Source organism: Bombina bombina, chromosome 12, assembly GCF_027579735.1.
Source record: "Bombina bombina isolate aBomBom1 chromosome 12, aBomBom1.pri, whole genome shotgun sequence".
NCBI classification, from domain to species: domain Eukaryota; kingdom Metazoa; phylum Chordata; class Amphibia; order Anura; family Bombinatoridae; genus Bombina; species Bombina bombina.
Window position 1 is genome coordinate 103,078,716 of NC_069510.1, and position 27,143 is coordinate 103,105,858.

At 43.2% G+C, this 27,143-nt stretch overlaps 1 protein-coding gene across 1 annotated transcript in view; it reads left to right on the forward strand.

Annotated features, from left to right (window-relative positions):
* The window catches only part of HUWE1 (HECT, UBA and WWE domain containing E3 ubiquitin protein ligase 1), a 689,948-nt gene that overhangs the window by 557,095 nt on the left and 105,710 nt on the right, over positions 1–27,143 (forward strand). The window contains exons 55-56 of the mRNA XM_053695471.1: positions 67–586; positions 793–902. Coding sequence (XP_053551446.1) covers positions 67–586; positions 793–902 — 630 coding nt within the window. The remainder of the gene's footprint in view (positions 1–66; positions 587–792; positions 903–27,143) is intronic.

Here is a 27,143-nt window from a genome sequence, read left to right on the forward strand (position 1 = left end):
TTGTATAAGCGGCTCTTGTAGTTTGAGATATCATTTACTTGAAAGCTTTTTTTATTCCCCCTTTAGGTTTTCCCCAGCCATTTCACGCAGCAGAGGAGCAAAGAGAGCAGTACAGAGAACAGTGAGAGCAAAGAAAGAAGCATAAAACTGTCCTGTAGTCCTTGCCTTGGACCCTCTAGCAGCATAGGAGCAAGCAACATCTCAACAGACTTTTGGGACTTGTTAGTTAAGTTAGACAATATGAATGTGAGTCGGAAGGGTAAAACTTCTATAAAATCCTTGCCGGTGAGCTCCGGTGCAGAGGGCGAAAGTTCTCAGTGCAGTCTTGAGGCCTCTCCACTGGGGCAGCTCATGAACATGTTGTCCCATCCTGTTATCCGTCGCAGCTCACTGCTTACAGAAAAGCTGCTTCGCTTACTTTCTCTCATCTCTATTGCCCTCCCTGACAATAAGGTGCCTGAGGCACTGTCCAATCAGAGTAATGCAATTGCACCTGCACCCGCCCCCACGCCAGCAACTGCTCCTGTTCCCGTGCCTGTGCCTGCAGTAACAGTGCCAGTAGTCGTCAACACAAACAGTGGCTCAAGTAAGTATCTCCCTGTGTTGCGACTGCCAGAAGGGTGGCATGTTTTAACATCATTAAATGGGCCATAACACTAATGTAAATCTCACTTATGTGAGAAATTAGTACGCATTTTCTTGTATCACTTTCATATAAGCATCTCCTTCAAATCGGTCTACATTCATATGTGTTTAATGTGTAATACCCACTCTCCTTCCCTTTTTGTGAAGCTATTACCAAAAGTGGCAAATCTCCAGCAAAGTCAATGGAGAGCAGCAATGTGACAGACAAGATGGCGGCCTCTGGGCTCACGGAAAAGCAGCTTCAGCTTTCTGTTGAGGTGAGTTTAGCAGACCACAGGATCATTCATATGGGTGTGTTAAACATTTACCTTTAAACATAAATGCCAATTTATCAGTAAAACCATCTAGACTGCAATTTATGGACAGAAGTTTAATGTATTAAAGACATGTTTTTCTGTGGCATGTAAACAAAGAAGTTTACTATAAACAATGTATTGTAATTTTGATTTAGATACCAACCTAATACCTCATTTTATTTCCTGGCATGGAGAGTCCACAAATCCATTGTAATTACTAGTGGAAATCTAACTCCTAGCCACCAGGAGGAGGCAAGAACACCCCAGCAAAGCTTTAAGTATCCCTCCCACTTTCCATAAACCCCCAGTTATTATTTGCCTTTGTACATCATGGAGACGTGTGAAGATGGTGTCTGAAGAAAATCCTTTAATGGGTAGTTTCCCTGCATGCAAGGATTGGGGCAATGCGGTATCCATGTAATCCTCTTTTAGTAAGAGTTGTGGTGGCTATTAGCAGTTGGAGGTCGGCACGGTAGTCCTTGCCTCTCATCCAACAATTTATGTTAACTCCTCTATAGAAAACCAGGGTGGGTTACTCCCTGTCAGAAGTCTGGATGGAACTGTCAGACCGGGGGCTGCTGTGTCTGCTCTACAGCAGAGAACCCTCGAGGTAAGTGCTTTTATTCCTTTCCTTACACATGCAGAGGAGGAACATGAGAACACTTAGGTGATCACAGGGCAACAAATATCCTTTTATGAGGAGTCTAGGGACACTTTTTATTAGTCCCTTTTTCTTTGCTGACCTGACAACCTTGTTGGATATATACTAGGGTTACAATATAATTTAATATCTCAATAGTAACCTCCAGTAATGTGTTGGTGTACTTATCTTCGCAGTTGCCAACCAATGAATGTTATATATCCTATCATTATAAACAATTAATATTCAATCCTTTGTTCTTGATTAGTTATCTTTATAGACACCTTAAATTATATTTATGTAAAAACTAGATTATGAATCAATTATACACACTTATTCTGTTACAATTTTCTTTACAAAATAGATCATTAAATGTATGTCTAAAAATTAACCTTACAATGAATCGCTTGTTAAGATACCGCAATTGAGAATACCAGAGCAGTCTATAATTAGCCAACAATTCAACAATAACAGTGCTTAGTTAACAATATAACAATATATCAAGATACTTCACATAAGAAAAGTGTAATTAAACTATTTAGCCCACAAATGGTTCCGTATAACTTCAATTAAAACACCAGAAATTGTATATTATTAATGCAACAGCCAATTTATATGCCAATTAATCTAAGAGATTTCACAATAAGTAAGACTGACATATAAATACCAAAATACCTTTGATTTAAATATTAAATATACTTGACAATCGCTTATACTTTACTAAATAACCAGATGAGGGTTCAGCTTTTTCAGATAGATTTGTTCACCATCATATGAGAGGTATTTGCAATTCTGAAATAAAGGTTAGGCCCAATTTTGCTTTATAGACACTGTGATTCAAAGCTAGGTTATCAGTCTGTCAAAATTCAGCAGCATGTTTAAGTCAGTGACCAAATTCAGCAGCACCACCTCTTTACTCCAGTGCAAGAGACTATATTACGTGATAAATCCCACATGTTTTTTATTGTAATCATTGGTGAACATTTTGGATACGCTCTAAACTGAGTTTGTCTCTCGATGGCTTACTGGGAATGTATTTTTTTTTAACAGTCAACCCGTTTGGCAGTTATACCAGTTTTAGTCCATTAGGGGGCAGCAGACATATAAAAACTGTTTCATTATCAAATATTTCTACTGTTTAGTATTTGATTTAAAGTGTTCATTAAATACATTTATAATTTCCAGTATCAGCAAACAATATGTCCAATATACAGTGGATATAAAAAAATTATATTAAAATGTCATGTTTCTGTGATGTAAAAAAACGAGACGAAGATAAATAATTTCAGAACTTTTTACACCTTTAATGTGACCTATAAACTGTACAACTCAATTGCAAAACAAACTAAAATCTTTCTCCAACATTGGTGTGTCCGGTCCACGGCGTCATCCTTACTTGTGGGATATTCTCTTCCCCAACAGGAAATGGCAAAGAGTCCCAGCAAAGCTGGTCACATGATCCCTCCTAGGCTCCGCCCACCCCAGTCATTCTCTTTGCCGTTGCACAGGCAACATCTCCACGGAGATGGTTAAGAGTTTTTTGGTGTTTAAATGTAGTTTTATTCTTCTATCAAGTGTTTGTTATTTTAAAATAGTGCTGGTATGTACTATTTACTCTGAAACAGAAAAGGATGAAGATTTCTGTTTGTAAGAGGAAGATGATTTTAGCAGACAGTAACTGAAATCAATTGCTGTTTCCACACAGGACTGTTGAGATGAAGTAACTTCAGTTGGGGGAAACAGTTAGCAGTCTTTTCTGCTTAAGGTATGACTAGCCATATTTCTAACAAGACCATGTAATGCTGGAAGGCTGTCATTTCCCCTCATGGGGACCAGTAAGCCATTTTCTTAGTTAAACATAAAAGAATAAAGGGCTTCAAAAAGGGCTTAAAAACTGGTAGACATTTTTCTGGGCTAAAACAGTTGCTTTACTAGGCATATTATGCAGATTCTAACTAATTATTGGTATTATAATCTTGGGGAACGTTTAGAAAAACGGCAGGCACTGTGTTGGACACCTTTTTCAGATGGGGGCCTTTCTAGTTATAGACAGAGCCTCATTCTGGGACTGCATAGGGGTTAAATGTAAAAACGGCTCCGGTTCCGTTAATTTAAGGGTTAAAGCTCTGAAATTTGGTGTGCAATACTTTTAATGCTTTAAGACACTGTGGTGAAATTTTGGTGAATTTTGAACAATTCCTTCATACTTTTTCACATATTCAGTAATAAAGTGTTTTCAGTTTGAAATTTAAAGTGACAGTAACTGTTTTATTTTAAAACGTTTTTTGTGCTTTGTTGACAAGTTTAAGCCTGTTTAACATGTCTGTACCATCAGATAAGCTATGTTCTATATGTATGAAAGCCAATGTGTCTCCCCATTTAAATTTGTGATAATTGTGCCATAGTGTCCAAACAAAGTAAGGACAGTATTGCAACAGATAATGATATTGCCCAAGATGATTCCTCAAATGAGGGGAGTAAACATGATACTAAATCATCCCCTACTGTGTCTACACCAGTTATGCCCACACAGGAGGCCCCTAGTACATCTAGTGCGCCAATACTTATTACCATGCAACAATTAACGGCTGTAATGGATAACTCCATAGCAAATCTTTTATCCAAAATGCCTACTTATCAGAGAAAGCGCGATTGCTCTGTTTTAAACACTGAAGAGCAAGAGGACGCTGATGATAACTGTTCTGACATACCCTCACACCAATCTCAAGGGGCCATGAGGGAGGTTTTGTCTGATGGAGAAATTTCAGATTCAGGAAAAATTTCTCATCAAGCTGAACCTGATGTTGTGACATTTAAATTTAAATTAGAACATCTCCGCGCACTGCTTAAGGAGGTGTTATCTACTCTGGATGATTGTGACAATTTGGTCATTCCAGAGAAATTATGTAAGATGGACAAGTTCCTAGAGGTTCCGGTGCCCCCCGACGCTTTTCCTATACCCAAGCGGGTGGCGGACATAGTAAATAAAGAGTGGGAAAGGCCCGGCATACCTTTTGTTCCCCCCCTATATTTAAGAAATTATTTCCTATAGTCGACCCCAGAAAGGACTTATGGCAGACAGTCCCCAAGGTCGAGGGGGCGGTTTCTACTCTAAACAAACGGACTACTATTCCTATCGAAGATAGTTGTGCTTTCAAAGATCCTATGGATAAGAAATTAGAGGGTTTGCTTAAAAAGATTTTTGTACAGCAAGGTTACCTTCTACAACCAATTTCATGCATTGTTCCTGTCACTACGGCAGCGTGTTTCTGGTTCGAGGAACTAGAAAAATCGCTCAGTAAAGAATCTTCGTATGAGGAGGTTATGGACAGAGTTCAAGCACTTAAATTGGCTAACTCTTTTGTTTTAGATGCCGCTTTGCAATTAGCTAGATTAGCGGCGAAAAATTCAGGGTTTGCTGTCGTGGCGCGCAGAGTGCTTTGGCTAAAGTCTTGGTCAGCGGATGTGTCTTCCAAGACAAAATTGCTTAACATTCCTTTCAAAGGTAAAACATTATTTGGACCTGATTTGAAAGAGATTATTTCAGACATCACTGGGGGAAAGGGCCACGCCCTCCCACAGGATAGGTCTTTTAAGGCTAATAATAAGCCTAATTTTCGTCCCTTTCGCAGAAACGGACCAGTCTCTAATTCTGTATCCTCTAAGCAAGAGGGTAATACTTCACAACCCTAACCAGCCTGGAAACCAATGCAAGGCTGGAACAAGGGTAAGCAGGCCAAGAAGCCTACCACTGCTACCAAAACAGCATGAAGGGATAGCCCCCGATCCGGGACCGGATCTAGTGGGGGGCAGACTTTCTCTCTTTGCTCAGGCTTGGGCAAGAGATGTTCAGGATCCTTGGGCGCTAGAAATAGTTTCTCAAGGTTATCTCCTGGAATTCAAGGAACTACCCCAAGGGGAAGGTTCCACAGGTCTCAATTATCTTCAAACCAAATAAAGAGAAAGACATTCTTACATTGTGTAGAAGACCTGTTAAAGATGGGAGTGATACATCCAGTTCCAATAAGAGAACAAGGAATGGGATTTTATTCCAATCTGTTCATAGTTCCCAAAAAAGAGGGAACATTCAGACCAATTTTGGATCTAAAGATCCTAAACAAATTTCTCAGGGTACCATCGTTCAAAATGGAAACTATTCGAACGATCCTACCTACTATCCAGGAAAATCAATTTATGACTACCGTGGATTTAAAGGATGCGTACCTACATATTCCTATCCACAAGGAACATCATCAGTTCCTAAGGTTCGCTTTTCTGGACAAGCATTACCAGTTTGTGGCACTTCCATTTGGATTAGCCACTGCTCCAAGGATTTTCACAAAGGTACTAGGGTCCCTTCTAGCGGTTCTAAGACCAAGGGGCATTGCAGTAGTACCTTACTTGGACGACATCCTGATTCAAGCGTTGTCCCTGTCAAAAGCAAAGGCTCATACGGACATCGTCCTAGCCTTTCTCAGATCTCACGGATGGAAGGTGAACAAAGAAAAAAGTTGTCTGTCCCCGTCGACAAGAGTTCCCTTCTTGGGAACAATAATAGATTCCTTAGAAATTAGGATTTTTCTGACAGAGGTCAGAAAATCAAAACTTCTAAGCTCTTGTCAAGTACTTCATTCTGTTCCTCGTCCTTCCATAGCGCAGTTCATGGAAGTAATAGGATTGATGGTTGCAACAATGGACATAGTTCCTTTTGCACGAATTCATCTAAGACCATTACAACTGTGCATGCTCAGACAGTGGAATGGGTATTATACAGACTTGTCTCCGACGATTCAAGTAGATCAAAAGACCAGAGATTCACTCCGTTGGTGGCTGACCCTGGACAATCTGTCACAGGGAATGAGCTTCCGCAGACCAGAGTGGGTCATTGTCACGACCGACGCCAGCCTAGTGGGCTGGGGCGCGGTCTGGGAATCCCTGAAAGCTCAGGGTCTATGGTCTCGGGAAGAGTCTCTTCTCCCGATAAACATTCTGGAACTGAGAGCGATATTCAATGCTCTCAGAGCTTGGCCTCAACTAGCAAAGGCCAAATTCATAAGGTTTCAGTCAGACAACATGACGACTGTTGCATATATCAATCATCAGGGGGGAACAAGGACTTCCCTGGCGATGAAAGAAGTGACCAAGATAATTCAATGGGCGGAGGATCACTCCTGCCACTTGTCTGCGATCCACATCCCAGGAGTGGAAAATTGGGAAGCGGATTTTCTGAGTCGTCAGACATTCCATCCGGGGGAGTGGGAACTCCATCCTGAAATCTTTGCCCAAATAACTCAATTATGGGGCATTCCAGACATCAATCTGATGGCGTCTCGTCAGAACTTCAAGGTTCCTTGCTACGGGTCCAGATCCAGGGATCCCAAGGCGACCCTAGTAGATGCACTAGTAGCACCTTGGACCTTCAACCTAGCTTATGTATTCCCACCGTTTCCTCTCATCCCCAGGCTGGTAGCCAGGATCAATCAGGAGAGGGCCTCGGTGATCTTGATAGCTCCTGCGTGGCCACGCAGGACTTGGTATGCAGACCTGGTCAATATGTCATCGGCTCCACCATGGAAGCTACCTTTGAGACAGGACCTTCTTGTTCAGGGTCCATTCGAACATCCGAATCTGGTTTCCCTCCAACTGACGGCTTGGAGATTGAACGCTTGATTTTATCAAAGCGTGGGTTTTCAGATTCTGTAATAGATACTCTGATTCAGGCTAGAAAGCCTGTAACTAGAAAAATTTACCATAAAATATGGAAAAAATATATCTGTTGGTGTGAATCTAAAGGATTCCCATGGAACAAGATAACAATTCCTAAGATTCTATCCTTTCTACAAGAAGGTTTGGAGAAAGGATTATCTGCAAGTTCTCTGAAGGGACAGATCTCTGCTTTATCTGTTTTACTTCACAAAAGACTGGCAGCTGTGCCAGATGTTCAAGCATTTGTTCAGGCTCTGGTTAGGATCAAGCCTGTTTACAGACCTTTGACTCCTCCCTGGAGTCTAAATCTAGTTCTTTCAGTTCTTCAAGGGGTTCCGTTTGAACCCTTACATTCCGTAGATATTAAGTTATTATCTTGGAAAGTTTTGTTTTTGGTTGCAATTTCTTCTGCTAGAAGAGTTTCAGAGTTATCTGCTCTGCAGTGTTCTCCGCCCTATCTGGTGTTCCATGCAGATAAGGTGGTTTTGCGTACTAAGCCTGGTTTTCTTCCGAAAGTTGTTTCCAACAAAAATATTAACCAGGAGATAGTTGTACCTTCTTTGTGTCCGAATCCAGTTTCAAAGAAGGAACGTTTGTTACACAATTTGGACGTAGTCCGTGCTCTAAAATTCTATTTAGAGGCTACTAAAGATTTCAGACAAAAATCTTCCTTGTTTGTTGTTTATTCTGGTAAAAGGAGAGGTCAAAAAGCGACTTCTACCTCTCTTTCCTTTTGGCTTAAAAGCATTATCCCATTGGCTTATGAGACTGCCGGACGGCAGCCTCCTGAAAGAATCACAGCTCACTCCACTAGGGCTGTGGCTTCCACATGGGCCTTCAAGAACGAGGCTTCTGTTGACCAGATATGTAAGGCAGCGACTTGGTCTTCACTGCACACTTTTGCCAAATTTTACAAATTTGATACTTTTGCTTCTTCGGAGGCTATTTTTGGGAGAAAGGTTTTGCAAGCCGTGGCGCCTTCCATTTAGGTGACCTGATTTGCTCCCTCCCTTCATCCGTGTCCTAAAGCTTTGGTATTGGTTCCCACAAGTAAGGATGACGCCATGGACCGGACACACCAATGTTGGAGAAAACAGAATTTATGCTTACCTGATAAATTACTTTCTCCAACGTTGTGACCGGTCCACGGCCCGCCCTGGTTTTTTAATCAGGTCTGATGAATTATTTTCTCTAACTACAGTCACCACGGTATCATATGGTTTCTCCTATATATATTTCCTCCTGTCCGTCGGTCGAATGACTGGGGTGGGCGGAGCCTAGGAGGGATCATGTGACCAGCTTTGCTGGGATTCTTTGCCATTTCCTGTTGGGGAAGAGAATATCCCACAAGTAAGGATGACGCCGTGGACCGGACACACCGTTGGAGAAAGTAATTTATCAGGTAAGCATAAATTCTGTTTTTAAGTGGAGGGAAGTAGAAATAAAAAACTAAAATATGGTTGCAAACTAATACTTGGTTGAAGAACCCTTTGATTTTATTACTGCACTCAGTCTTTTTGGGTATGAGTTTTTCAGCATGGCACATCTTGACTAGGCAAGATTTGCCCACTCTTCTTTGCAAAAACACTCCAAATTTGTCAGATTGTGAGGGCATCTCTTGTGCACAGCCCACTTAAGATCACCCCCACAGATTTTCGATTGGATTCAGGTCTGGGCTCTAACTGGGCCATTCCAAAACTTTAATCTTCTGGTGAAGCCATTCCTTTGTTGATTTGGATGTATGCTTTGGGTCGTTGTCATGCTGAAAGATGTAGTTCCTCTTCATGTTCAGCTTTCTAGCAGAAGCCTGAAGGTTTTGTGCAAATATTGTCTGGTATTTGGAACTGTTCATAATTCCCTCTACCTTGACTAAGGCCCCAGTTCCAGCTAAAGAAAAACAGACCCAAAGCATGATGCTGCCACCAAAATGCTCCACTGTGGGTATGGTGTTCTTTTGGTTATATGCAGTGTTGTTTTTGCGCCGAACATATCTTTTGGAATTATGGCCAAAAAGTTTAATCTTTGTTTCATCAAACCAGAACACCTTTTGCGACATGCTTTTGGGAGACTTCAGATGTGTTTTTGCAAAATTTAGCTGGGCTTGGATGTCTCTTTTCGTAAGCAAAGGCTTCCGTCTTGCCACTCTACCCCATATCCCAGACATATGAAGAATATGGGTGATTGTTGTCACATGCACCACACAGCCAGTACTTGCCAGATATTCCTGCAGCTCCTTTAATGGTGCTGTAGGCCTCTTGGCAGCCTCCCAGACCAGTTTTCTTCTTGTCTTTTCATCAATTTTGGAGGGACGCTCAGTTCTTGGTAATGTCACTGTTGCACCATATTTTCTCCACTTGATGATGACTGTCTTCACTGTGTTCCATGGTATATCTAATGCCTTGGAAATTCTTTTGTACCGTTCTCCTGATACCTTTTAACAATGAGATTCCTCTGATGCTTTGGAAGCTCTCTGTGAACCATGGCTTTTGCTGTAGGTTGCGACTAAGAAAATGTCAGGAAAGACCAACTAGAGCAGCTGAACTTTATTTGGGGTTAATCAGAGGCATTTTAAATGATGGCAGGTGTGTACTGACTCCTATTTAATATGATTTTGAATGTGATTGCTCAATTCTAAACACAGCTACATCCCCAGTTATAAGAGGGTGTGAACACTTATTCAACCATATTATTATTATTATTATTTTATTTCATGTAATTGGCAAGAGTCCATGAGCTAGTGACGTATGGGATATACAATGCTACCAGGAGGGGCAAAGTTTCCCAAACCTCAAAATGCCTATAAATACACCCCTCACCACACCCACAATTCAGTTTATCTGCTCTTTCTTGTGAATCTCCTTTTCTGATTTTTCATCAGGATTAGGTGGTTTTGCGGACTTCATTTAAATTCTTACCTAAGGTTGTGAATTCCAACAACATTAATAGTGAAATTGTTGTCCTTTCATTGTGTCCTAATCCTAAGAATTCTTTGGAGAAATCCTTACATTCTTTGGATGTGGTAAGAGTTTGAAATATTATGTTGAAGCTACTAAAGATTTCAGGAAGACTTCCAATTGTCTTGCCCTCCAGATCTCCTCAAGGCCATCTGTGGCCTGGTGTATGGAGGTAATTGGGCGCATGGTGTCCAGCATAGATATTCCATTTGCAAGGTTCCACCTCAGACCTCTTCAGCTGTGCATGCTGAGGCAATGGAACAGCGACCACTCAGATCTGTCTCAACAAATTTCTCTGGACAACTGGTCGAGAGAATCGCTCTCTTGGTGGCTTTGTCCAGATCGCCTGTCCCAAGGGACATCCTTCTTGAGACCATACTGGGAGATTGTGACTACGGACGCAAGTTTCTCAGGATGGGGTGCTGTTTGGGGTGCCAGGATGGCACAGGGCTGGTGGATTCGAGAGGAATCTCTTCTCCATATCAACATTTTGGAACTTCGAGCGATCTTCAACGCTCTAAAGGCTTGGCCTCTTCTGGGTTTCTTCCAGTTTATCAGATTCCTATCGGACAACATTACCTCGGTGGCTTACAACAACCATGGGGGTGGGGGGAGGAGCTCCCTAGCAATGAGGGGAAGTATCTCTGATTCTGGAATGGGCGGAGGCCCACAGCTGCTCGCTGTCAGCGATCCACATTTCTAATGTGGACAACTGGGAAACGGATTTCCTCAGCAGACAATCCTTTCATCCGGGAAAATGATCTCTCCATCCTGAGGTGTTTACTGAGATTTGCAACAGATGGGGGACACCGGAGATAGATCTCATGGCGTCCCAACTCAATTCCAAGCTACCTAGATACGGGTCGCGGTCCAGGGATCCACATGCAGAGCTGATAGATGCATTAGCAGTGCCTTGGAGGTTCAAACTAGTTAACATTTTTCCACCGTTACCACTTCTACCTCGGGAAGTGTCCCGCATCAAGCAAGAGCAAGCTTCGGTGATCCTAATTGCTCCATTGTGGCCGTGAAGGATGTGGTTTGCGGATCTGGTGGGGATGTCCTCATCTCCTCTATGGAGGTTAGCTTGTCGCAGAGATCTGCTGGAACAGGGTCACTTTGTTCATCAGAATCTAGATTCTCTGAGGCTGACTGTGTGGAGATTGGACGCTTAGTCTTAGCCAAGCGAGGATTTTCTGAGAGAGTCACTCGTCGCATCTAATATAATATACATATTATTCTTGTGTGAAGAGCGTAGATTCCCCTGGCATAAGGTCAGGGTGTCCGGGATTCTTTCCTTTCTCCAAGATGGTTTGGAGAAGGGACTTGCCGCTAGTTCCTTAAAGGGACAGATCTCGGCTCTATTGGTGTTATTACTTAAAAGGCTCGCTGAGCTTCCTGATATACAGTCTTTTGTTCAGGCTCTGTCTAGAATCAGACCTGTGTTTAGAAATTCCGCTCCTTGGAGTTTAAATCCGGTTCTTAAGGTTTTGCAGAAGGTTCCGTTTGAGCCCATGCATTCAGTTGACATTAAGTTACTTTCTTGGAAGGTTCTTTTTCTACTGGCTATTGCTTCGGCACACAGTCTTTGAAATGGCGGCCTTGAAATGTGAGCCTCCTTACCTAGTTTTTCATGCTGACAAGGCTGTTCTTCGCACTGGATTGGGTTTCTCCCTAAGGTTGTGTCTAATCGCAACATCAATCAGAAGATTGTGGTACCTTCCTTGTGTCCTAATCCTCCTTCGAAGGAAAGATTACTTCATAATCTGGATGTGGTTCGGGTTTTGGAATTCTATCTTCAGGCCAAGAAGGATTTTAGACAGACTTGGGCATTGTTTGTTGTCTATTCTGGGAAGCGCAGAGGGCAGAAGGCTTCTTCCACTTCCCTATCCTTTTGGTTGAGGAGCATTATTTGATTGGCATATGAAACAGCGGGACAAAAGCCTCCTCAAAGGATTACGGCTCATTTAACTAGGGCTGTGGCTTCATTTTGGGCCTTCAAGAATGAGGCCTCTATGGAGCAGATTTGTAGGGCGGCTACCTGGTCCTCATATACCTTGTCAAAGTTTTACAAATTTGACGTCTTTGCTTCGGCTGAAGCAGCTTTTGGGAGAGCGGTTTTGCAGGCTGTGGTGCCCTCAGAATAGGGTCCGCCTCTTTCACCCTCCCGTTTTTCATTCAGTGTCCTCTAGAGCTTGGGTATATGTTTCCCACAAGTAAGTAATGAAGCCATGGACTCTCCTCATATTTATGGAAAACATAAAGTATGCTTACCTGTTAATTTCCTTTCCATCTGTATGAGGAGAGTCCACAGCCCCTGCCCGTTTTCTCCGTTGGGTGGACCAACATTTTTTTGTTTGTTCTTCTGGCACTATTTATACCCTGATATTTCTCCTACTGTTCATTGTTCCCTCGGCAGAATGACTGGGGGATGAGGGGAGTGGGGGCGGTATTTAAGCCTTTGGCTGGGGTGTTTCTGCCTCCTCCTGGTGGCCAGGTTCTGTATTTCCCACAAGTAAGTAATGAAGCTGTGGACTCTCCTCATACAGATGGAAAGGAAATTATCAGGTAAGCATAATTTTTTTCTTCTTAACTGCTTTTACGACACTAATAATTTAATAGTTAACCCATGTTGTCTAATGGATACTTTTTTTTTTTTATAATGTTTTCCTATTGAGGTCATTTATGAATTGTTTGACATATTTGGTCCTTTGTTACATTTTTATATATATATATATATTGTTACAAACTGCTATTTGTAACTGGCCCTTTAAATGGAAAATTGCCCTGCTTCCCTGGATTTTGGAGAAGCCTATTTGCCAGCCTCCTTCCTCATGACTATGGCCCCTGGAAGATTGTGCCCCTGAGAGCATATTAACTTTTATTGGGTGTGTATGGCCCTTTAAGAACCGTCTGGGGACATATTGTGACTTTGGTGAACAATGCCCCTTTAAGACTATGTCCCCAGACCTGTGAAATGACTTGTCCCTGGCTTTCTCCCACTTGGTTCAGTTTCATTGTGTGCCATTAAGAGTTAATTTTGTTCAATTCTAAATACAAGTTTGCTGGGATCAGCTCTAATTAGGTTTAGTGATAAACCTTACCATTGTCTAATCAGACTGCTAGTGATAAGGTGGACTGCATTGTTTTATTGTGTGTAACTTGTTATCTGCTGAAGTAATGTTGTGGCCTGTCAAAGGGAGTGTCTATCTAATATCAAATGTGTGATGGGGGATTTTATGCCTCCCCCTGAGAGTGTCCTGTTTGCATGTAACCTCAATAAAAAGCAGGCTGTGTGTTCCAGCACAACAGACCTATTGTGACCCTCTAACTTGCAGCTTTGACTCATGTTTGTAGGGGACAGCTTATATAGCTGCAGGGATTGCTGACTACGGTGCTGATGATTATTTGGTGAGCGCTAGGAGCATCCTTTTCTACGGTCCAACTTCCAGCCAGCCTGGAGGCAACCGTAACATATATATATATAATGTGTGTGTGTATATATATATATATGTATGTATGTATGTATGTATGTATGTATGTGTGTGTGTGTGATCTCAATGCTCTAAGATGATCATTTAATCTTTCTCTTGTTGAGATTTTATCTTACGCCTGTGAAATCTTGTATGGTCCTAGGTCATATGTTTCCTTAATTTTATGACTCTTATTTGGACTGTAGTAGTTTGATAGCTTAGCTGCCTAGCAAGCGGATGTTTAGCAGTTTCAATCCTGCTACAGCTTCTTGCACCTTGAATGTGTGTTCAAATTGTCTTTTCTCCAACATAGGTGTGTCCGGTCCACGGCGTCATCCTTACTTGTGGGATATTCTCTTCCCCAACAGGAAATGGCAAAGAGCCCAGCAAAGCTGGTCACATGATCCCTCCCAGGCTCCGCCTACCCCAGTCATTCTCTTTGCCGTTGTACAGGCAACATCTCCACGGAGATGGCTTAGAGTTTTTTAGTGTTTAACTGTAGTTTTTATTATTCAATCAAGAGTTTGTTATTTTAAAATAGTGCTGGTATGTACTATTTACTCTGAAACAGAAAAGAGATGAAGATTTCTGTTTGTATGAGGAAAATGATTTTAGCAACCGTTACTAAAATCCATGGCTGTTCCACACAGGACTGTTGAGAGGAATTAACTTCAGTTGGGGGAACAGTGAGCAGTCTTTTGCTGCTTGAGGTATGACACATTCTAACAAGACGATGTAATGCTGGAAGCTGTCATTTTCCCTATGGGATCCGGTAAGCCATTTTTATTCAGACAGTAAATAAGGGCTTCACAAGGGCTTATTAAGACTGTAGACATTTTCTGGGCTAAATCGATCATATTTACACATATTTAGCCTTGAGGAATCATTTAATCTGGGTATTTTTTGTATAATAATATCGGCAGGCACTGTTTTAGACACCTTATTCTATAGGGGCTTTCCCTAATCATAGTCAGAGCCTCATTTTCGCGCCGGTATGGCGCACTTGTTTTTGAGAACAGCATGACATGCAGCTGCATGTGTGTGGAGCTCTGATACATAGAAAAGTCTTTCTGAAGGCATCATTTGGTATCGTATTCCCCTTTGGGCTCGGTTGGGTCTCAGCAAAGCAGATTCCAGGGACTGTAAAGGGGTTAAATATAAAAACGGCTCCGGTTCCGTTATTTTAAGGGTTAAAGCTTCCAAATTTGGTGTGCAATACTTTTAAGGCTTTAAGACACTGTGGTGAAATTTTGGTGAATTTTGAACAATTCCTTCATACTTTTTCGCAATTGCAGTAATAAAGTGTGTTCAGTTTAAAATTTAAAGTGACAGTAACGGTTTTATTTTAAAACGTTTTTTGTGCTTTGTTATCAAGTTTATGCCTGTTTAACATGTCTGAACTACCAGATAGATTGTGTTCTGACTGTGGGGAAGCCAAGGTTCCTTCTCATTTAAATAGATGTGATTTATGTCATAAAAAATTTAGTAAAAATGATGCCCAAGATGATTCCTCAAGTGAGGGGAGTAAGCATGGTACTGCATCATCCCCTCCTTCGTCTACACTAGTCTTGCCCATACAGGAGGCCCCTAGTACATCTAGCGCGCCAATACTCCTTACTATGCAACAATTAACGGCTGTAATGGATAATTCTATCAAAAACATTTTAGCCAATATGCCCACTTATCAGCGAAAGCGCGACTGCTCTGTTTTAGAAAATACTGGAGAGCATGAGGACGCTGATGATATTGTTTCTGAAGGGCCCCTACACCAGTCTGAGGGGGCCAGGGAGGTTTTGTCTGAGGGAGAAATTTCAGATTCAGGAAAAATTTCTCAACAAGCTGAACCTGATGTGATTACTTTTAAATTTAAGTTGGAACATCTCCGCGCTCTGCTTAAGGAGGTGTTATCCAATTTGGATGATTGTGATTATCTGGTCATTCCAGAAACACTATGTAAAATGGACAAGTTCCTAGAGGCCCCGGGGCTCCCAGAAGCTTTTCCTATACCCAAGCGGGTGGCGTACATTGTTAATAAAGAATGGGACAGGCCCGGTATACCTTTCGTACCTCCCCCCATATTTAAAAAATTGTTTCCTATAGTCGACCCCAGAAAGGACTTATGGCAGACAGTCCCCAAGGTCGAGGGGGTGGTTTCTACTCTAAACAAGCGCACCACTATACCCATAGAAGATAGTTGTGCTTTCCAAGATCCTATGGATAAAAAATTAGAAGGTTTGCTAAAAAACATGTTTGTTCAGCAAGGTTACCTTCTACAACCAATTGCATGCATTGTCCCTGTCACTACAGCCGCGTGTTTCTGGTTCAATGAGCTAGAAAAGGCGATTATTAGTAATTCTTCTTCTTATGAGGAGATTATGGACAGAATTCGTGCTCTTAAATTGGCTAATTCTTTCACCCTAGACGCCACCTTGCAATTGGCTAGGTTAGCGGCGAAAAATTCTGGGTTTGCTATTGTGGCGCGCAGAGCGCTTTGGTTAAAATCTTGGTCAGCGGATGCGTCTTCCAAGAACAAATTGTTTGACATTCCTTTCAAGGGGAAAACACTGTTTGGCCCTGACTTGAAAGAGATTATCTCTGATATCACTGGGGGCAAGGGCCACGCCCTTCCTCAGGATAGGTCTTTCAAGGCCAAAAATAAACCTAATTTTCGTCCCTTTCGCAGAAACGGACCAGCCCCAAGTGCTACGTCCTCTAAGCAGGAGGGTAATACTTCTCAAGCCAATCCAGCCTGGAGACCAATGCAAGGCTGGAACAAAGGAAAGCAGGCCAAGAAACCTGCCACTGCTCCCAAGACAGCATGAGATGCGGGCCCCCGATCCGGGACCGGATTTGGTGGGGGGCAGACTCTCTCTCTTCACTCAGGCTTGGGCAAGAGATGTTCTGGATCCTTGGGCGCTAGAAATAGTCTCCCAAGGTTATCTTCTGGAAGTGATTCATCCTGTTCCATTAAAAGAACGAGGGATGGGGTTCTACTCCAATCTGTTCGTAGTTCCCAAAAAAGAGGGAACGTTCAGACCAATCTTAGATCTCAAGATCCTAAACAAGTTTCTCAAGGTTCCATCGTCCAAGATGGAAACCATTCGAACAATCCTTCCATCCAGGAAGGTCAATTCTTGACCACGGTGGATTTAAAGGATGCGTATCTACAGATTCCTGTCCACAAGGAACATCATCGGTTCCTAAGGTTCGCATTCCTGGACAAGCATTACCAGTTCGTGGCGCTTCCTTTCGGATTAGCCACTGCTCCAAGGATTTTCACAAAGGTTCTAGGGTCCCTTCTGGCGGTGCTAAGACCAAGGGGCATTGCTGTAGTACCTTACTTGGACGACATTCTGATTCAAGCGTCGTCCCTTCCTCAAGTAAAGGCTCACACGGACATAGTCCTGGCCTTTCTCAGATCTCACGGATGGAAAGTGAACGTGGAAAAGAGTTCTCTATCTCCGTCGACAAGAGTTTCCTTCTTGGGAACAATAATAGACTCCTTAGAAATGAGGATTTTTCTGACAGAGACCAGAAAAACAAAACTTCTAAACTCTTGTCGGATACTTCATTCCGTTCCTCTTCCTTCCATAGCGCAGTGCATGGAAGTGATAGGTTGGATGGTAGCGGCAATGGACATAGTTCCTTTTGCGCGCATTCATCTAAGACCATTACAACTGTGTATGCTCAGTCAGTGGAATGGGGACTATACAGACTTGTCTCCGAAGATACAAGTAAATCAGAGGACCAGAGACTCACTCCGTTGGTGGCTGTCCCTGGACAACCTGTCACAAGGGGTGACCTCCCGCAGACCAGAGTGGGTCATTGTCACGACCGACGCCAGTCTGATGGGCTGGGGCGCGGTCTGGGGATCCCTGAAAGCTCAGGGTCTTTGGTCTCGGGAAGAATCTCTTCTACCGATAAATATTCTGGAACTGAGAGCGATATTCAATGCTCTCAAGGCTTGGCCTCAGCTAGCGAGGGCCAAGTTTATACGGTTTCAATCAGACAACATGACGACTGTTGCGTACATCAACCATCAGGGGGGAACAAGGAGTTCCCTGGCGATGGAAGAAGTGACCAAAATCATTCAATGGGCGGAGACTCGCTCCTGCCACCTGTCTGCAATCCACATCCCAGGAGTGGAAAATTGGGAAGCGGATTTTCTGAGTCGTCAGACGTTGCATCCGGGGGAGTGGGAACTCCATCCGGAAATCTTTGCCCAGATCACTCAACTGTGGGGCATTCCAGACATGGATCTGATGGCCTCTCGTCAGAACTTCAAGGTTCCTTGCTACGGGTCCAGATCCAGGGATCCCAAGGCGACTCTAGTAGATGCACTAGTAGCACCTTGGACCTTCAAACTAGCTTATGTATTCCCGCCGTTTCCTCTCATCCCCAGGCTGGTAGCCAGGATCAATCAGGAGAGGGCGTCGGTGATCTTGATAGCTCCTGCGTGGCCACGCAGGACTTGGTATGCAGATCTGGTGAATATGTCATCGGCTCCACCATGGAAGCTACCTTTGAGACGAGACCTTCTTGTTCAAGGTCCGTTCGAACATCCGAATCTGGTCCCACTCCAGCTGACTGCTTGGAGATTGAACGCTTGATCTTATCAAAGCGAGGGTTCTCAGATTCTGTTATTGATACTCTTGTTCAGGCCAGAAAGCCTGTAACTAGAAAAATTTACCACAAAATATGGAAAAAATATATCTGTTGGTGTGAATCTGAAGGATTCCCTTGGGACAAGGTAAAGATTCCTAGGATTCTATCCTTTCTTCAAGAAGGATTGGAGAAAGGATTATCTGCAAGTTCCTTGAAGGGACAGATTTCTGCCTTGTCTGTGTTACTTCACAAAAAGCTGGCAGCTGTGCCAGATGTTCAAGCCTTTGTTCAGGCTCTGGTTAGAATCAAGCCTGTTTACAAACCTTTGACTCCTCCTTGGAGTCTCAACTTAGTTCTTTCAGTTCTTCAGGGGGTTCCGTTTGAACCCTTACATTCCGTTGATACAATTTCTTCTGCTAGAAGAGTTTCAGAATTATCTGCTCTGCAGTGTTCTCCTCCTTATCTGGTGTTCCATGCAGACAAGGTGGTTTTACGTACTAAACCTGGTTTTCTTCCAAAAGTTGTTTTTAACAAAAACATTAACCAGGAGATAGTCGTGCCTTCTTTGTGTCCGAAACCAGTTTCGAAGAAGGAACGTTTGTTGCACAATTTGGATGTTGTTCGCGCTCTAAAATTCTATTTAGATGCTACAAAGGATTTTAGTCAAACATCTTCCTTGTTTGTTGTTTATTCTGGTAAAAGGAGAGGTCAAAAAGCAACTTCTACCTCTCTCTCTTTTTGGATTAAAAGCATCATCAGATTGGCTTACGGGACTGCCGGACGGCAGCCTCCTGAAAGAATCACAGCTCATTCCACTAGGGCTGTGGCTTCCACATGGGCCTTCAAGAACGAGGCTTCTGTTGATCAGATATGTAGGGCAGCGACTTGGTCTTCACTGCACACTTTTACCAAATTTTACAAGTTTGATACTTTTGCTTATTCTGAGGCTATTTTTTGGGAGAAAGGTTTGCAAGCCGTGGTGCCTTCCATTTAGGTGACCTGATTTGCTCCCTCCCTTCATCCGTGTCCTAAAGCTTTGGTATTGGTTCCCACAAGTAAGGATGACGCCGTGGACCGGACACACCTATGTTGGAGAAAACAGAATTTATGTTTACCTGATAAATTACTTTCTCCAACGGTGTGTCCGGTCCACGGCCCGCCCTGGTTTTTTAATCAGGTCTGATAATTTATTTTCTTTAACTACAGTCACCACGGTATCATATGGTTTCTCCTATGCAAATATTCCTCCTTAACGTCGGTCGAATGACTGGGGTAGGCGGAGCCTGGGAGGGATCATGTGACCAGCTTTGCTGGGCTCTTTGCCATTTCCTGTTGGGGAAGAGAATATCCCACAAGTAAGGATGACGCCGTGGACCGGACACACCGTTGGAGAAAGTAATTTATCAGGTAAACATAAATTCTGTTTTTTTTTTTTTTTTTAAGATAGAATTCCATGATATTTCTCATCTGCAAAGGTATTATGCCTAGGACTGTTGCATCTTGTCCTATTTCTTCTTTTTTTTCCAGTAGATTGCATTTCTCTTCCGAGGGTTGTTTCTGCAAGTAGTCTTGGTGGTTTAATCATATATGTGATTGATCCAAGAGGGGGGGACTTTAAAATCTGAAGAGCCTCAAAAAAGGTTCTGTCCTCCTACTGTAGTCTGCAAGGAAGATGTGGCTTAGTGATTAGCTTCACCGCTCCTGATACAGACTTTGTGGGTTTGAACCCAGGTAAGCTCATCTGGCATGTGTTTCTGATGGAGACCTTCCTTTCGGTCTGGCCATGGCTCCCTAGTTTTTTTTCCTACGGTTCTACAGCTCTTTTAGTGCACAGGTTATTTCTCCAACATAGGTGTGTCCGGTCCACGGCGTCATCCTTACTTGTGGGATATTCTCCTCCCCAACAGGAAATGGCAAAGAGCCCAGCAAAGCTGGTCACATGATCCCTCCTAGGCTCCGCCTACCCCAGTCATTCTCTTTGCCGTTGTACAGGCAACATCTCCACGGAGATGGCTTAGAGTTTTTTAGTGTTTAACTGTAGTTTTTATTATTCAATCAAGAGTTTGTTATTTTGAAATAGTGCTGGTATGTACTATTTACTCAGAAACAGAAAAGAGATGAAGATTTCTGTTTGTATGAGGAAAATGATTTTAGCAACCGTAACTAAAATCCATGGCTGTTCCACACAGGACTGTTGAGAGCTACTAACTTCAGTTGGGGGAACAGTATGCAGTCTCTTGCTGCTTGAGGTATGACACATTCTAACAAGACGATGTAATGCTGGAAGCTGTCATTTTCCCTATGGGATCCGGTAAGCCATGTTTATTACGATCATAAATAAGGGCTTCACAAGGGCTTATTAAGACTGTAGACTTTTCTGGGCTAAATCGATTCATTATTAACACATATTTAGCCTTGAGGAATCATTTTATCTGGGTATTTTGATATAATAATATCGGCAGGCACTGTATTAGACACCTTATTCCTTAGGGGCTTTCCCAATGCATAAGCAGAGCCTCATTTTCGCGCCGGTGTGGCGCACTTGTTTTTGAGAGGCATGGCATGCAGTCGCATGTGTGTGGAGCTCTGATACTTAGAAAAGACTTTCTGAAGGCGTCATTTGGTATCGTATTCCCCTTTGGGCTTGGTTGGGTCTCAGCAAAGCAGATACCAGGGACTGTAAAGGGGTTAAAGTTTATAACGGCTCCGGTTCCGTTATTTTAAGGGTTAAAGCTTCCAAATTTGGTGTGCAATACTTTTAAGGCTTTAAGACACTGTGGTGAAAATTTGGTGAATTTTGTACAATTCCTTCATGTTTTTTCGCAATTGCAGTAATAAAGTGTGTTCAGTTTAAAATTTAAAGTGACAGTAACGGTTTTATTTTAAAACGTTTTTTGTACTTTGTTATCAAGTTTATGCCTGTTTAACATGTCTGAACTACCAGATAGACTGTGTTCTGAATGTGGGGAAGCCAGAATTCCTATTCATTTAAATAAATGTGATTTATGTGATAATGACAATGATGCCCAAGATGATTCCTCAAGTGAGGGGAGTAAGCATGGTACTGCATCATTCCCTCCTTCGTCTACACGAGTCTTGCCCACTCAGGAGGCCCCTAGTACATCTAGCGCGCCAATACTCCTTACTATGCAACAATTAACGGCTGTAATGGATAATTCTGTCAAAAACATTTTAGCCCAAATGAACACTTGTCAGCGTAAGCGCGGCTGCTCTGTTTTAGATACTGAAGAGCATGGCAACGCTGATACTAATATCTCTGAAGGGCCCCTAACCCAGTCTGATGGGGCCAGGGAGGTTTTGTCTGAGGGAGAAATTACTGATTCAGGGAACATTTCTCAACAGGCTGAACCTGATGTGATTACATTTAAATTTAAGTTGGAACATCTCCGCATTCTGCTTAAGGAGGTATTATCCACTCTGGATGATTGTGACAAGTTGGTCATCCCAGAGAAGCTATGTAAAATGGACAAGTTCCTAGAGGTGCCGGGGCTCCCAGAAGCTTTTCCTATACCCAAGCGGGTGGCGGACATTGTTAATAAAGAATGGGAAAGGCCCGGTATTCCTTTCGTCCCTCCCCCCATATTTAAAAAATTGTTTCCTTTGGTCGACCCCAGAAAGGACTTATGGCAGACAGTCCCCAAGGTCGAGGGAGCGGTTTCCACTTTAAACAAACGCACCACTATACCCATAGAGGATAGTTGTGCTTTCAAAGATCCTATGGATAAAAAATTAGAAGGTTTGCTTAAAAAGATGTTTGTTCAGCAGGGTTACCTTCTACAACCAATTGCATGCATTGTCCCTGTCGCTACAGCCGCATGTTTCTGGTTCGATGAGCTGATAAAGGCGGTCGATAGTGATTCTCCTCCTTATGAGGAGATTATGGACAGAATCAATGCTCTCAAATTGGCTAATTCTTTCACCCTAGACGCCACTTTGCAATTGGCTAGGTTAGCGGCTAAGAATTCTGGGTTTGCTATTGTGGCGCGCAGAGCGCTTTGGTTGAAATCTTGGTCGGCTGATGCGTCTTCCAAGAACAAACTACTTAACATTCCTTTCAAGGGGAAAACGCTGTTTGGCCCTGACTTGAAAGAGATTATCTCTGATATCACTGGGGGTAAGGGCCACGCCCTTCCTCAGGATCGGCCTTTCAAGGCAAAAAATAAACCTAATTTTCGTCCCTTTCGTAGAAACGGACCAGCCCGAGGTGCTACGTCCTCTAAGCAAGAGGGTAATTCTTCTCAAGCCAAGCCAGCTTGGAGACCAATGCAAGGCTGGAACAAGGGAAAGCAGGCCAAGAAACCTGCCACTGCTACCAAGACTGCATGAAATGTTGGCCCCCGATCCGGGACCGGATCTGGTGGGGGGCAGACTCTCTCTCTTCGCTCAGGCTTGGGCAAGAGATGTTCTGGATCCTTGGGCGCTAGAAATAGTCTCCCAAGGTTATCTTCTGGAATTCAAGGGACTTCCCCCAAGGGGGAGGTTCCACAGGTCTCAGTTGTCTTCAGACCACGTAAAAAGACAGGCATTCTTACATTGTGTAGAAGACCTGTTAAAAATGGGAGTGATTCATCCTGTTCCATTAAGAGAACAAGGGATGGGGTTCTACTCCAATCTGTTCATAGTTCCCAAAAAAGAGGGAACGTTCAGACCAATCTTAGATCTCAAGATCTTAAACAAGTTTCTCAAGGTTCCATCGTTCAAGATGGAAACCATTCGAACTATTATTCCTTCCATCCAGGAAGGTCAATTCATGACCACGGTGGATTTAAAGGATGCGTATCTACATATTCCTATCCACAAGGAACATCATCGGTTCCTAAGGTTCGCATTCCTGGACAAGCATTACCAGTTCGTGGCGCTTCCTTTAGGATTAGCCACTGCTCCAAGGATTTTCACAAAGGTACTAGGGTCCCTTCTAGCTGTGCTAAGATCAAGGGGCATTGCTGTAGTACCTTACTTGGACGACATTCTGATTCAAGCGTCGTCCCTTCCTCAAGCAAAGGCTCACACGGACATCGTCCTGGCCTTTCTCAGATCTCACGGATGGAAAGTGAACGTGGAAAAGAGTTCTCTATCTCCGTCAACAAGGGTTCCCTTCTTGGGAACAATAATAGACTCCTTAGAAATGAGGATATTTCTGACAGAGGCCAGAAAATCAAAGCTTCTAGACTCTTGTCGGATACTTCATTCCGTTCCTCTTCCTTCCATAGCTCAGTGCATGGAAGTGATCGGGTTGATGGTAGCGGCTATGGACATAGTTCCTTTTGCGCGCATTCATCTAAGACCATTACAACTGTGCATGCTCAGTCAGTGGAATGGGGATTATACAGACTTGTCTCCGAAGATACAAGTAAATCAGAGGACCAGAGACTCACTCCGTTGGTGGCTGTCCCTGGACAACCTGTCACAAGGGATGACATTCCGCAGACCAGAGTGGGTCATTGTCACGACCGACGCCAGCCTGATGGGCTGGGGCGCGGTCTGGGGATCCCTGAAAGCTCAGGGTCTTTGGTCTCGGGAAGAATCTCTTCTACCGATAAATATTCTGGAACTGAGAGCGATATTCAATGCTCTCAAGGCTTGGCCTCAGCTAGCGAGGGCCAAGTTCATACGGTTTCAATCAGACAACATGACAACTGTTGCGTACATCAACCATCAGGGGGGAACAAGGAGTTCCCTAGCGATGGAAGAAGTGACCAAAATCATTCTATGGGCGGAGTCTCACTCCTGCCACCTGTCCGCTATCCACATCCCAGGAGTGGAAAATTGGGAAGCGGATTTTCTGAGTCGTCAGACATTGCATCCGGGGGAGTGGGAACTCCATCCGGAAATCTTTGCCCAAGTCACTCAGCTGTGGGGCATTCCAGACATGGATCTGATGGCCTCTCGTCAGAACTTCAAGGTTCCTTGCTACGGGTCCAGATCCAGGGATCCCAAGGCGGCTCTAGTGGATGCACTAGTAGCACCTTGGACCTTCAAACTAGCTTATGTGTTCCCGCCGTTCCCTCTCATCCCCAGGCTGGTAGCCAGGATCAATCAGGAGAGGGCGTCGGTGATCTTAATAGCTCCTGCGTGGCCACGCAGGACTTGGTATGCAGATCTGGTGAATATGTCATCGGCTCCACCTTGGAAGCTACCTTTGAGACGAGACCTTGTTCAGGGTCCGTTCGAACATCCGAACCTGGTTTCACTCCAGCTGACTGCTTGGAGATTGAACGCTTGATCTTATCGAAGCGAGGGTTCTCAGATTCTGTTATCGATACTCTTGTTCAGGCCAGAAAGCCTGTAACTAGAAAGATTTACCACAAAATTTGGAAAAAATATATCTGTTGGTGTGAATCTAAAGGATTCCCTTGGGACAAGGTTAAGATTCCTAAGATTCTATCCTTCCTTCAAGCAGGATTGGAGAAAGGATTATCTGCAAGTTCCCTGAAGGGACAGATTTCTGCCTTGTCTGTGTTACTTCACAAAAAGCTGGCAGCTGTGCCAGATGTTCAAGCCTTTGTTCAGGCTCTGGTTAGAATTAAGCCTGTTTACAGACCTTTGACTCCTCCTTGGAGTCTCAATTTAGTTCTTTCAGTTCTTCAGGGGGTTCCGTTTGAACCCTTACATTCCGTTGATATTAAGTTATTATCTTGGAAAGTTTTGTTTTTGGTTGCAATCTCTTCTGCTAGAAGAGTTTCAGAATTATCTGCTCTGCAGTGTTCTCCTCCTTATCTGGTGTTCCATGCAGATAAGGTGGTTTTACGTACTAAACCTGGTTTTCTTCCAAAAGTTGTTTCTAACAAAAACATTAACCAGGAGATTATCGTACCTTCTCTGTGTCCGAAACCAGTTTCAAAGAAGGAACGTTTGTTGCACAATTTGGATGTTGTTCGCGCTCTAAAATTCTATTTAGATGCTACAAAGGATTTTAGACAAACATCTTCCTTGTTTGTTGTTTATTCTGGTAAAAGGAGAGGTCAAAAAGCAACTTCTACCTCTCTCTCTTTTTGGATTAAAAGCATCATCAGATTGGCTTACGAGACTGCCGGACGGCAGCCTCCCGAAAGAATCACAGCTCATTCCACTAGGGCTGTGGCTTCCACATGGGCCTTCAAGAACGAGGCTTCTGTTGATCAGATATGTAGGGCAGCGACTTGGTCTTCACTGCACACTTTTACCAAATTTTACAAGTTTGATACTTTTGCTTCTTCTGAGGCTATTTTTGGGAGAAAGGTTTTGCAAGCCGTGGTGCCTTCCATTTAGGTGACCTGATTTGCTCCCTCCCTTCATCCGTGTCCTAAAGCTTTGGTATTGGTTCCCACAAGTAAGGATGACGCCGTGGACCGGACACACCTATGTTGGAGAAAACAGAATTTATGTTTACCTGATAAATTACTTTCTCCAACGGTGTGTCCGGTCCACGGCCCGCCCTGGTTTTTTTAATCAGGTCTGATAATTTATTTTCTTTAACTACAGTCACCACGGTACCATATGGTTTCTCCTATGCAAATATTCCTCCTTAACGTCGGTCGAATGACTGGGGTAGGCGGAGCCTAGGAGGGATCATGTGACCAGCTTTGCTGGGCTCTTTGCCATTTCCTGTTGGGGAGGAGAATATCCCACAAGTAAGGATGACGCCGTGGACCGGACACACCGTTGGAGAAAGTAATTTATCAGGTAAACATAAATTCTGTTTTTGTGCTACTAATCAGGGGAGTGTTTAAACAGTGGCCAGGTCTCTAAGAATTTGCGGTGGCGCAATGCCTGGACGATATCTCTGTTCTGGCGCCATCTTTTCATTCGCAATAGCCAGGTTTAATGGTAGCTCCATGGACTTTTCTCCAACATAGGTGTGTCCGGTCCACGGCGTCATCCTTACTTGTGGGGATATTCTCCTCCCCAACAGGAAATGGCAAAGAGCCTAGCAAAGCTGGTCACATGATCCCTCCTAGGCTCCGCCTTCCCCAGTCATTCTCTTTGCCGTTGTACAGGCAACATCTCCACGGAGATGGCTTAGAGTTTTTTGGTGTTTTTTTTAATAGTTCATAGCTTTGAGGAGTTATTTTATTCTTGGGAATTATGTAAAATAACCGGCAGGCACCGTATTGGACACCTTTTTCACTGGGGGCCTTCTCTAATCATAGGCAGAGCCTCATTTTCGCGCCTCTATTGCGCAGTTGTTTTTGGGAAGCAAGGCATGCAGATGCATGTGTGAGGAGCTCAGACACATAGAAAAAGCTTACTGAAGGCGTCATTTGGTATCGTATTCCCCTTTGGGCTTGGTTGGGTCTCAGCAAAGCAGATACCAGGGACTGTATAGGGGTTAAATATAAAAACGGCTCCGGTTCCGTTATTTTAAGAGTTAAAGCTTTCAAATTTGGTGTGCAATACTTTTAAGGCTTTAAGACAATGTGGTGAAATTTTGGTGAATTTTGAACAATTCCTTCATACTTTTTCACATTTTCATTTTAATGGGAGAATTTTTTCATTAATGGGAGAATACCTAAAAAACTATTTAAAGGGGAAAAATCTTATTACAGGGGTTCAAGAACAGTGGGAATTTGTGAAAGGTGCCATTTTAGATGCAACCGCACACTGTATTAGACATGTCTGTAAAAGTAAAAGAAAGCGGAAACCAATTTGGTTTTCCAAAGAAGTAGCACATGCTGTAAAGACAAAAAAGATAGCTTATAAAAATTACAGACACACACAAGCAGATGATGATATGAAAATATGGAGACTCCAACAAAAAAAGACTAAGCAGTTAATTAGGAAGGTTAAAGCTGATGCAGAAGAGAAGATAGCACAGTCAGTAAAACAT